This window comes from Nelumbo nucifera, chromosome 5, assembly GCF_055504915.1.
Source record: "Nelumbo nucifera cultivar China Antique chromosome 5, China Antique-T2T, whole genome shotgun sequence".
In the NCBI taxonomy this organism is placed as follows: domain Eukaryota; kingdom Viridiplantae; phylum Streptophyta; class Magnoliopsida; order Proteales; family Nelumbonaceae; genus Nelumbo; species Nelumbo nucifera.
Window position 1 is genome coordinate 18,079,072 of NC_142653.1, and position 12,789 is coordinate 18,091,860.

General features: G+C 44.6%; 1 protein-coding gene and 1 long non-coding RNA gene across 11 annotated transcripts in view; one reads left to right on the forward strand and one right to left on the reverse strand.

The window, feature by feature from the left end:
• Positions 1 to 9,854, forward strand: part of LOC104595549 (MADS-box transcription factor 23) — a 37,640-nt gene extending 27,786 nt beyond the window's left edge. The window contains exons 5-9 of one of the 3 annotated variants that reach the window (XM_010256313.3): positions 8,700 to 8,799; positions 8,902 to 8,943; positions 9,029 to 9,112; positions 9,259 to 9,413; positions 9,492 to 9,854. In XM_010256313.3, the coding sequence (XP_010254615.1) occupies positions 8,700 to 8,799; positions 8,902 to 8,943; positions 9,029 to 9,112; positions 9,259 to 9,413; positions 9,492 to 9,510 (400 nt within the window). In that variant the 3' untranslated portion in view covers positions 9,511 to 9,854. The remainder of the gene's footprint in view (positions 1 to 8,699; positions 8,800 to 8,901; positions 8,944 to 9,028; positions 9,113 to 9,258; positions 9,414 to 9,491) is intronic. The other 2 variants (XM_010256315.3, XM_010256314.3) reach the window with 2 other exon arrangements.
• Positions 1 to 12,789, reverse strand: part of LOC148791265 (uncharacterized) — a 51,591-nt gene that overhangs the window by 17,689 nt on the left and 21,113 nt on the right. For 5 of the 8 annotated variants that reach the window (XR_016076281.1, XR_016076275.1, XR_016076279.1 and 2 more), the window contains exon 3: positions 10,147 to 10,224. This is a non-coding gene — a long non-coding RNA (uncharacterized LOC148791265). Of the gene's footprint in view, positions 1 to 9,877; positions 9,995 to 10,133; positions 10,225 to 12,789 lie in introns of all 8 variants that reach the window. The other 3 variants (XR_016076277.1, XR_016076276.1, XR_016076278.1) reach the window with 3 other exon arrangements.

Here is a 12,789-nt window from a genome sequence, read left to right on the forward strand (position 1 = left end):
GTCAACCCACAACCAATGAGAATGGCTATGGGTCTTCCCAGCAACTTTCCCTTGACTCACATAGTTTGCCATAGTTGTCAAGGTATCACCTAGGTGACATGGTGCCTTGCCCAAACGCCTTGACTTTTAGCAACTAGGTGACAAGGCGCCCGCCTAGGCAACAAAAAAGACAAGGTAGGCACCTTTTATAATGTCATTTATATTGTTGTATTTAATGTATGTGTTAAAAGATCTTATAATATGCTATATATATATATATAATTATTCTTTGTTTTAATGTTTTACTATTGAAATTTAAAAGATCAAAGGGTTCTGAGAAGAGAAAAAGAAAGAAATCTCCTGGTGATGTGACTGGGGATTCAACCTCCTGATTCTTATGATGTGACTGGGGATTCAATCTCCTGGTGGCCCCTTTTTAGACGAAATCTTTTTGATTGGGAGATGAACCAGCTGATGGAGTGGAGATGGTGTTTTTACTATTAAATTTTTGGCTTCAAAGTTGAGTATAGCAAATAATTCTGATTTTCCAAGCAAGCAGGTGTGGAATTTTGTCAGTCCACCTAAGCATAATTTTTTGGTTTGGGCGATGACTCTAAATAAGTGCCTGTTGAGAGCTAACTTGGTTAGGAGAGGGGCTCAGCTTTCAGACCTTAGCTGTGGCTTATGTGGACTCTTGCCAGAGACAGCTGATCGCCTTGGTATCCACTGTCCGATCTCTATAAGAGTTTGGGAGCACTTTCTTAAAGCAGCTAGGGTCTGCTGGGTTATGCCTGGTTCAATTAAGGATCTCTTATGCTGCTGGAATTTACCGGGCCTGAAGAAAAAGGGTAATCTGATTTGGAGAACCATTCCTGTGGCTATTTTAGAAACTTTATGGACTGAAAGAAAAACAGGATTTTTTGCAACAAAGTGAGTAGTCTGGAGGAATTATGTTATGAGCACCCGCACCACACGGCAGCAGTTGAGGCAGCAGCGCGCACACGACCGGCACCGCACGGCAGCGGCACCATGAGCCGCGCGCGCGCCGCGCAAACGCACTGCGCGGCAGCGGCACCGCACGCACACATGGCGCGGTAGCAGCACCGCGCGGCGGCAGCACCATGAGCCGCGTGTACGCACCCGGCAGCAGCAGCAGAGCGGGGCCCATGCGACAGTTCATAGGGTAGGCCCACCCTTATCTAGACACGTCAAGAGAACGCGCCTTATCCCTTACCCCATTCTCCCTTATCTTGTCCCCTATTCTTAGAAGGAATTGTAGTACCATTAAAAGTAAGTAGTCTAATTAGAAGTAGGAGTTTGAATCCGTTTAGGACTAACCTAGCCGAATCCAACAAGGAACCCTCCTCTTGTAATCTCCTATTTAAGGAGACGCCATTATTGAATGAATATATCGAATATTTAGTCAAGAAAGAGAGTAAAGGAGAGTTAGGTGATCTCTTGGACAAATCACCCGCGAGTTAGTCAAAATAGGGCCTGTACGCAAGGCCAAGGGCAAGAAAAGGTCTGAGGTTCCTGCGGTGGAGCGACCCGTGACGCGATCCTACGCTCGGGCCCATAACATCTTGGTATCAGAGCCTACCGTCATGGGGGAACAGGAGCCGTTGTCTTTCAGAGTCCATGAACTGGAGCATAGGCTCGCAAAGACCAGTATGGAGGTCCGAGAAGTCAAAGATGACGTTCAGGAGTTGCGTCGCCTGCTAGAAGTGTTCCTCTCCAACAAAGAAAAGAATTCTGAGGGATTAGCCTCTACCAGCAATCGCCGCACGGACGGGACAGAATCAGCCAACGAACATCAAGCCACTGCACCGACGACTACAATTGTCCCCAAGTACAGCCGGCTTGAATTTCCATCTTACGACGGCACCGGAGACCCATTAGGTTGGTTGTACCGCTGCAAGCAGTTCTTCCGCAACCAGCGCACGGATGACAGAGACAAGGTCAATCTGGTAGCCTTCCACCTTACGGAAGAGGCACAGCTCTGGTTCTATCGCGTGGAGCAAGAAGAACCCGGGCTCAGTTGGGAGCAGTTCAGGTCCTATTGCCTCCTCAGGTTTGGACCCCCGAGGACGAGCAACCCGCTGGGTGAACTAATCAATCTCAAGCAAACGGGAACCGTGGCTGAATATCAACGCCAATTCCAAACCTTGCTTGCCAGAGCGGCCACGGTTAGGCCAGATCAGCAAGTGGACATGTTCACAGCAAGGCTGATAGAACTCTTAAGGGTAGACGTAGAGATGCAGCACCCCCCAAATCTGGTTACGACATTGAACCTCGCCCGCGCCTTTGAACGAAAGATGCAGCTTACTCACGGACCCTTCAGCATTGGACGGCCAGCCACGACTTGGGCACCGTCAAGGCCAGCGGGAGTGTCTACCTCTGCTCCCTGTGCAGAAGACCCACACTGGTAACCCCTCCAGATCAGTATCACAGACAGGGAGCAGCAGGGTGTCACCCCCCATCCGGCGTCTGTCCCAAGCCGAGATGGCAGAACGGCGCGCAAAGGGGCAGTGCTTCAATTGCGATGATCTATACTCCGCAGGGCATAGATGCAAGAAACTATTTTGCCTTCTAGTAGACGAGACTGAAGAGGATGAGGAAGAGCCATCACCAACTGAACCCGAGATCTCACTCCACGCAATCACAGGGATCAGAACCTCCCAGACAATGCAACTAAGGGCGCTAGTGACGGGGAAACCCGTGCGCATCCTGGTAGACTCCGGAAGCACCCACAATTTCATCAGCAATCAGGCGGCCCGCAAGTTGGAGTTGCCCATGGAAGTCAGGCCACAACTACAGGTAGCCGTGGCAAATGGGGAAAGAGTTCACAGCCTCGGTATCTGCAAGAACACCAGAATTCAGGTTGAAAAAGAATCCTTCCGAGCAGATTTATTTGTACTATCCTTGGACGAATTTGACATCATCCTAGGCGTCAAATGGCTGATCACGCTAGGCCCAATCCTGTGGGATTTCGCTGCCCTAACCATGACCTTCCACTTAGATGGCAAACCGGTTACTTGGCAGGGAACCCGGACAAGGACCAAGACACAACTACATGCACTCCAGGGGGAGAATTCACGCACAACTAATGTGGAGAGGCTTCTCACCGATTACTCAACCGTTTTCCAAGAACCCAAGGGCCTCCCACCTCCTAGAGCCTGCGACCACCGGATCCCTCTAATAGTAGGGTCAGACCCGGTCGTGGTTCGGCCCTATCGCTACCCCCACCGACAGAAAGATGAGTTAGAGAAGCAATGCGCAGATATGCTACAGCAGGGGATCATTCGGCCCAGCCACTCCCCTTTTTCCTCCCCAGTTCTGTTGGTACCCAAATAGGATGGGACTTGGAGATTCTGTGTGGACTACAGGGAACTCAATAGCCGAACCGTCAAAGATAAATTCCCGATCCCCATCGTAGACGAATTATTGGACAAACTCCATGGCGCACAATTCTTCTCCAAATTAGACCTCAGGTCAGGCTATTTCCATGTCAGGATGTCTTCCGCAGATGTAGAAAAGACAGCCTTCAGGACGCATCACGGCCATTTCGAGTTCCTAGTTATGCCATTCGGCCTCTGCAACGCCCCTTCCACATTCCAAGCCCTGATGAATGAAGTCTTCCACTCCCACCTCCGTAAATATGTACTGGTCTTCTTCGAAGACATCTTGGTCTATAGCAAGACGTGGGTGGAACACATTCAGCATCTGCAGGTCGTGCTCGAGCTCCTAAAGCAGCACCGACTCTTCCTTAAAAGATCCAAGTGTTCCTTTGGGAAACACCAAGTCCTTTACCTTGGACATGTAATCAGCGGGCAAGGTGTAACTGTGGACAGCTCCAAAATTCAGGCCATCAAGGACTGGCCCCGGCCACAGACCGCCAAGGCCCTCCGTGGGTTCCTTGGGCTAACAGGGTACTACCAAAAGTTTGTACAGAATTACGGCCTGTTAGCAGCCCTGCTTACCAACCTGCTCAAGAAAAATGCCTTCCACTGGGATAGCACAGCCGATGCAGCCTTCGTAAGCCTAAGGGAAGCCCTCTCTTCCACACCAGTCCTCCAGCTACCGAACTTTGATCTCGAGTTCACAGTCGAGTGTGATGCTTCCGGCACAGGCATAGGGGCCATCCTTCAGCAGCAAGGGCACCCGATAGCCTTCTTCAGCTGCAAGCTAGCTGACCGCCATGTCAAACTACCCGCCTATGAACGCGAGCTCATTGGCCTAGCCAAGGCAGTACAACACTGGAGGCCATACTTGTGGAGCAGACCCTCCGTCGTCAAAACAGACCACTACAGCCTCAAATACTTGCTGGAACAACGACTGACCACCTCCCCACAGCAACATTGGGTCAGCAAGCTTCTAGGTTTCGATTTCCGGGTGGACTACAAGGCAGGGTCCCTGAACTGTGCAGCAGATGCCCTGTCCCGACGAGAAGAAGATAGTATGCTCCTCCATGCGATCTCCCAACCATGAGCCACCCTGCTAGAAGACATTCGGAACACACTGCCACAGTCATCAGAATGGAACGACCTGGTCCAACAAATACAGTTTGGGTCTGCTAACCCGAACTGGTCTCTCCACGATGGGCTGGTGCTCTACAAAAAGAAGATCTACCTTCCCGCCGATTGCCCCCTAATCCCCTCCATCATCGCCAGCATACACCACTCGACACACGAGGGTATCCAAAAAACGCTGCATCATATTCACACTGACTTCCACTGGCAAGCTATGAGGGCCTCGGTGCGGGACTTTATCCAGAACTGCGCAGTTTGCCAACAACAAAAATGGGAAAATCTGCACCCCGCAGGCCTGCTCCAACCTCTCTCCCTCCCAACGCAGATCTGGGCCGATATTGCCATGGATTTCATCGAAGGGCTGCCCAAAGTCGGGGGGAAGTCAGTCTTGTTCGTGGTAGTGGACCAGTTCTCCAAATATGCTCACTTCCTCTCTTTATCTCATCCTTACACCGCAGTCTCGGTCGCCCATACCTTCTTCACCCACATTTTTCGCCTACATGGACTCCCCGAGTCCATCGTCAGTGACCGGGACCCGATCTTCACAAGCACATTCTGGAAGGAACTCTTTAGATTACAGGGCACGGCCCTCGCCTTCTCCTCAGCCTACCATCCACAGTCAGACGACCAAACAGAGGTGGTGAACCGGACAATTGAGATGTACCTTCGCTGCTTCGTGGGTGACCAGCCACGGCACTGGGTGGAGTACCTCCCATGGGCTGAATATTGCTACAGTACATCTTATCACTCCTCCCTTGGAATGACTCCCTTCAAAGTGGTGTACGGTCGAGATCCTCCACGCCTTCTGTCCTACGAGCCGGGCTCAACGCGGTTGGAAGAAGTGGACCACAGCCTCCAAGCTCGCGATGCCCTCCTGGCCGAAGTCTCCTTGCGCTTACAGCAGGCGCAGGCGCGTATGAAACACGCTTACGATCAGCAGCACTGCGAAGTCACCTTCGAACCGGGGCAGTACATTTGGCTGAAACTCCAACCATACAGGCAGTTGTCTCTCAAGCGCCGGGGGCCCCCTAAGCTGGCCCCTAAATTCTACGGGCCCTTCAAGATTCTAAGGAAGATAGGAAAGGTAGCTTATCAACTCGAGCTCCCGAAGCACAGCAGGATCCACGACACCTTCCATGTGTCCCTCTTAAAGCTTTATGTTGGCACTCCTCCCGACCATGTGCCTCCCCTACCCCCTTTGCAGGACGGCAGACCTATCCTCCAGCCCCGCGCCCTCATCCGGTCCCGCATCCATCAAGGCACCTTCGAGGTTTTAGTCGAATGGGAGGGACTACCCCCAGCAGAGGCCACCTGGATCCCCTGGACCGATCTCCACAACGCCTATCCAGACCTCGAGCTTGAGGACAAGCTCGTAGTCCAGGAGGGGAGTGATGTTATGAGCACCTGCACCACACGGCAGCGGCACCTTGAGCCGCGCGCGCGCCGCACAGACGCACTGCACGGCAGCAGCACCGCACGCACGCACGGCGCAGCAGCAGCACCGCGTGCACGCACCGCACGACAGTGGCACCGCGCGCACACCGCACGGCGGCAGCACCATGAGCCACGCGCACACACCTAGCAGCAGTAGCAAAGCGGGGCCCACACGACAGCTCATAGGGTAGGCCCACCCTTATCTGGACACGTCAAGAGAACGCACCTTATCCCTTACCCCATTCTCCCTTATCTTGTCCCCTATTCTTAGAAGGAATTGTAGTACCATTAAAAGTAAGTAGTCTAATTAGAAGTAGGAGTTTGAGTCCATTTAGGACTAACCTAGCCGAATCCAACAAGGAACCCTCCTCTTGTAATCTCCTATTTAAGGAGACGCCATTATTGAATGAAGATATCGAATATTCAGTCAAGAAAGAGAGTAAAGGAGAGTTAGGTGATCTCTTGGACAAATCACCCGCAAGTTAGTCAAAATAGGGCCTGTATGCAAGGCCAAGGGCAAGGAAAGGTCTGAGGTTCCTGCGGTGGAGCGACCCGTGACGCGATCCTACGCTCGGGCCCATAACAAATTAACTCAGGCTGCAGTATCTAAGCTTGCTTCATGGCTGTCAGTTAACTCAGGCTGCAGTGTCTAAGCTTTCTGGGTGTGAGATGCCCGGAAGTTGTTGTATCTTTTTCATCCTTCTTCAATAAAATTTTTACCTTCTCAAAAAAACAAAAAAATTCTCTATCTAATTAAATAAAACAGAAGCTTCATCTTAGGTTCCCTAGCGTCGCCCAAAATTGCCTAGACACCTTGAAAACCATGTAGTCTACATAGAATCTAGGCCCATTAAAGCATGGAGGGAGATCTCGGCATCTTCATGGTCCAGTCTGCCAGCTTCGTCCTCAGAAGGTAGGGATGGGTCCATGTTAGCTACCTTGTCATCCAATTGAAGAAGGTAACCCTGTTGGGCCTTGCACTTGTGACCCGGCCCAAACTTGTCTACACAATTTTTTTTTTTTTTTGATAAATGATTGATACTTTATTCATAGTACTTGTCTACACAATTATACCATAATACTTTTTCACACCAAGCCTACATCTCAGCCAAAGATGGGCATTTAAAAGGAACTATTGGTCAGGTTTAGGATTGGGCTGAGGGAGCGGTTGGTCCGCCACAGGTGGTCTAGCCGTTCTTTCAATCTGGCTATACCCACCGCTGCCATGACCATAGCAAGTTGTAATGCCTTGACCTCCAAGCATATATCATTCCTCAAACCACCTATGAAACAGCCCATCAAGGCTTTTTCTAGCCATCCAAAAACTTGGGAGAACAGCTGCTTGAACTCAAGTCTGGTGGGACACTCTCTGACTATTTCTAGCCACCGCCGCACACTTCCTGACTATTTCAACCTGGAGAGCTGCTCATCATAGTCTTCAAATCTGGTGGGACCAAATCTGATGCATAGGGCCTCTGTGAATTCCAACCAAGTCACCTTATGGGTGTGAGCAGCGACATCACTGAAACTAGAGGATTGCATTGTCGTCCAAGTGGATGGATGCAACGGACACTCACTGGTGAGATGGAGTCTCATGGTATTCAAAAATACCACTTGGCTTTGAAGATCCAAGGAATGGAATCACTACCGGAGTAATTTGGGAAATTGATCATGGTTACTCGCTACTTTACCGACATAGGGTGTGTCGGTCCTTCCACCACTGTAGATAGAGCCTTCCATTTCACCATCTCTACGGCTGAACTCCCCAGACTGCTACTAGGAGGCAATGGCAGACACAATGGCCCTGAGTTCCTTCAGTTCTGTGACCACCTGGTGAAGACCTATTTCAATCTGATTGACCTTGCCAATCATAGCCAACTGCGTTTGAGGCATTGCAAGAAGGGATGATGCTTTGATACCAACTGGTAGGAACCGCCTACCTCAGTAGCCTCTTTGAGGAAACTCACCTCCTGAAATGGAATAACAAAGAAAGAAGAATAGAGGGGAAGAAGAAGGAATCAATTCACTACATCTTTATTACATAATCAGGAGCCATATATATTGGGCTCGTCATGAGGATCAGATATTTTCATGTATGCTTGTAACTAACTTTGGTGTCAGATCTGTTGTCATGGCCACTGGTCCATTTTGCCTCCTAACAAATAGCTCTGCTATGGGGGGCCTCTCAATCTGCCTTGAGTGGACTCTTGGGCTTGGGCCCGAGCTAGTGTGGGTTAGAGTTATCACAACAGGTTATGACTCAACTAATTCATTGCGCCAACTAGTCAACCCACTCAAAGAAAAATGCAAAATAAAAGTTCAAAAAATACTAAAAGCTTATAACTGATGTTTTACACCTATCTTATGTGAACACGACTATGTGACAATAAGTACATGTCAAAAGTTTGCAGATGCAGAACTTTTTAACCATTAGATTTGTTATTCATGAAGGTTTAACCATGCCAAAAGTTTGCAGAATAATCATTTCAAACCTCAACTTTGGGACAGGATTTCAAATCAACAGGTCCTATCACCTGGTTCAATCTTAAAAAGCTTTATTCCTACTAAAAATACCAAAGATGTATTCCTTAACTTCCTATGAAACCATGTAACATAAAAAAACCAAAAGAAGATTTAGTTATCAAAGAATCGACCTTCAATGCTTCATAGACACAATTTTATTAAATGTTATCCATGTAAAAAAATATACCAAAAGCATAGATGGTGCATCCTAGATTTCCGTTGTCATAAGTGCAGGCAATTGATGGGAGAAGAACTTTCTGGATTGACTGTCAAAGATCTACAAAATTTGGAGAACCAATTGGAAATGAGTTTGCGTTGTGTCCGTATGAGAAAGGTCAACTAGCCCTAAACTTCATCCAATGCTTACCCTATGATCCTTTTATATCCCCACTTGAAGCGCATGAATGAAAAGTAACACGGATTTTGTCTTCCACAGGACCAGATTTTAACTGATGAGATACAAGAACTAAACCGAAAGGTCTTCCTATAAACACCATGTATCAGATTTTTTATCTTATGGATTGTTTCACTTCAAGTAACTAACTTCATTGAACTCATTGTAGGGGAACCTCATTCACCAAGAAAACATGGAACTTTACAAGAAGGTAAACCTCATTCGTCAAGAAAACATAGAATTGTATAAGAAGGTATGTGTTCAAATAACTTCAAATAAACCTAAGAAAGTACAGATATACATACCAAAACTTTTGATTTTTATATTTTTTTCTACCATTAAATCCTATGGTAGAAAGTAAATTTTGTAACTAGTTGTGCCTAAGAATTTGGATATCAGGTGTATGGAACAAGGGATATCAATGGAGCAGAAAAAAATGCCATTATTCCAAGTGGTTTTAGAATTGGAGAGGACCTGCATGTGCCCATCCATCTCCAGCTAAGCCAGCCACAGCAACAAAACTATGAGACATTGGCAAAACCTACAAAATTGGGGTAAGCTCTTCTCTTTGTTACTCTTGCAATAACTTTAATTTTCATCTTGATCCCAATTACATTTCTCAAATGTTGCAGCAGATTAGAACTGCATTAGAGAAGTGGAATGATGAACTCTGGAATGGTGTCAGAGCAATTCCCATCAATTGAATGCCTTACAATTACAAAGTCATGCTTCTTGCAGAGAAATGTGGTACATGAGCTAGAAAATATATATGTTTGCAAGGAAAATTTTCAGATCTGGCGTGACATTATCAAATAACCAACTTGGTATTTAGTTTGACATGATCAAAAAAAAACATCTGTAAAGTTACATATTAATAAAAATTCCTTGTGTGTGTTTGGTGTTTTTCATTGTTATCTTCATGTTCTTAACTATACATAAAATGGATTGTTTTCAATAGCGTATACTTGCATTTCGTATGAGAAATACAAAATATATATTAAATGGTTATTATACTCACATGAACCATAACAACCAACAATCCAGCAGAGATAAAGCTAACAGAGTACAATCCACCACAAAATGTGTAAAACACCATACCAAAGTACATATTCAGATGTCATCAATTAAAACCTGCCTACAAAAAGAGTGAAAACCCACATCAAGGTTTTCAGTTTATTAATAAGAAAAATAAGAATGCACGTTATTCTGATATAAAGTACACCCTAAAAGAAATTCAACTAACATATTAAAATAATTATAAACATAATATCTACCTTAATATCCTACCTAGTTCTTCATTCATTCATGTTCAACATAATGTCTCGATGTGAACAATCATGTAGACAGCATCATTTCACAGCCTTTCTGTTATAAATAAATGAAACAAAAGTTGTATCAAAAACTATAGTTAATGAATGGAAGACTTTATTTAAAAAGAAGCCACTTGTGTGCTTTTTTGATAAAATTTATATAGTTCGTATACCTTATGAATGTAATACTTTAATAGATTCCATAGGTAAAAAGATGACCATGCCTTGTGTTGTAAGTTGTATAATGCAGATCCCGATTAAAGAATAAAATGGTTTCACATCTGGCAATCGTTTAAACACCAAGACTATTGACCAAGGGCACAGGTTGCCCCAAATTAGAAATCATGCATACGAAATAATTCAAACATTTCCTAGCCACTTACATATAACATAAAAATGGCTTCAGTTAGAAGCACCAAGAGTTCATAAGGCAAATGGTACATAGTGCTTGCCACCAAAACCGGGAAAGGTGGACAACTATCAAGAATTCATAGAGATATACAAAGTTTGTCTGCAGTTGAAGTGGACTTGTATTAGCAACATGAGTTTAAAGGGTGCTATAGTGGTATCTACTATGGGGGGGGGGGGTGAGCATAATCAACCAATGTTTCCTCATATATATCAGCATGAGCGAACACAACTTAAAAAAGGCCCGATTATTCATGGCATCAAAAGTGTTGACACCAGAACTCTTGTTTGTAATAGTTTATAGCTATAGTCCCAAAATTTTCATTTACAGCAACATCGACATATTATAATCAATAATCAAGATGTAGTGGGGAAAATCCTGTACAACATGTATCTGAAGAACGATAATTAGTCAAGCAAATTTAAAGACAGAAAAATAAAGTATTAGGCATCAATAAACTACAATAATTTTACATGTGGAATGGCATCATAAGGTTTTCTGTAAGTATAACTAACGCACTTAGCCTATAAGCAAGCCACAACACCATAAAGGGTTGGATTATTCAATGGCTCAACAGTCATTATTAATTGCATATTGAAGTCCAACTTTCCTGCTAGGTTGTGCTCGGAGCATGGATAGAGGTTATGTGCATTAGTTACATATAGCCTTGGCAGTTCCAAATTTACATAAGTTCCTGTAAGTTCTGCATATCAGTCTATTAGCAACGATGACACAATAACCTGTGGAAAAATATAACAGAGAACTCCATCTTCAGACATCACAGGTCAACCACCACCAGTAACAAGCATAGCTGGTGAATAGCACCAAAAATTTGTTATTAGAAAGTGAAAAGGATAAAGTTTTTAACAGCACCTAGGTAGCCTTTTTTTTTCAGAAAATGAAAACAGAAGATATAGAAAGCTGGTGTGCAATGATGAAGCCAGACGTTCTGTGATTCAGGACCAAAATTAGGGCAGAGAAATGTTTTGCTGCTATGCTAAAACTAAAGCATTTTTAAGTACTCTTCCCAAAATATCATGTGATACACATACCACAAAACAACTTCTATACCACTTGATTTCATAACCATTGATATGCATTTTTTGGTTGTTTGACAATGCAATCAAGCAGCTACAACCATTAGAACAAAGATAAACACAAAAACACATCCAAGCCTATCCCTTAAAACAACTTTGACACCAAAAAAATATCAATTACATTATGTCAAGGATGATTTTCAACACTATATTACTGGAGATACAGGAGTAAACAACTCCCCATGCATTAAGAAAATTGGAGGAAGAAAGGAATAGATATTCCAATCACCAATAATTTAAGAATCTTTTAGGCAAAATGCTAACCAAAACAAAAGTTAGTCAAAGAAAAGAATTTTGCACAGGATCTTTCAGAAGATGCTAAAAATTCTCAGAAGAGCACAAAGACTAAAGATAAATCTCCACTCGCTAAGTTGAAAATAATATTGCAATTTTCTGATAAAAATAATTTGTAGGCAAGGGTAAAAATTTTGATACAACACACCCGTATCGGGTGTATCATATTGTATCGGGAGCTGCCCAAAACCCCAAATAAGGGGTGTTTCAGACTTTGACTATTTTAAGGGGGTAGGCATGCTTAAAACTGACCCCCTTGAAGCAATTTTGGAAAAAACTTAAAATAACGAAGTTATAAAGTAGCGAAAAGACCCGATACACCTGTTTGTGCATATCGGGTGTACGATACTTTAAACCATATTTGTAGGAGAAATAAAAACCCTACTACACAATCCAACCTAAGGGTGAACAAACTTGGTCCCAGCTCTTAACTGCCAACCTAAAAGCATAAAATTACTATTCAGTATCACCAGCATAAGCCAACATCATGTCACCACTACAGCATGCAAACTTCTATCTCATTTGAAGGCTCAAAACAATACCTCCTGCCAAATGATAGTTTTGTAAATTCTGAAAAATAAAAATCCTCGTGCTTATGGCATTTCTTGATTTGTCAATTGAGTGAAACACTAGGCACTTTCAAAGCTTAGTGCTTTGTACAAGCTGCAGAATATCTAAGTGAACAATATGCTTTTCTATGTATTGCATTGTCATTCTCCAATGCACCCCATTAATCATCAGTTCATGAATCCAGTAACGATATGAGATGAGGATAATATCACCTCAAAGAATCAATTAAGGGTAAGTTTATAAGTACCAA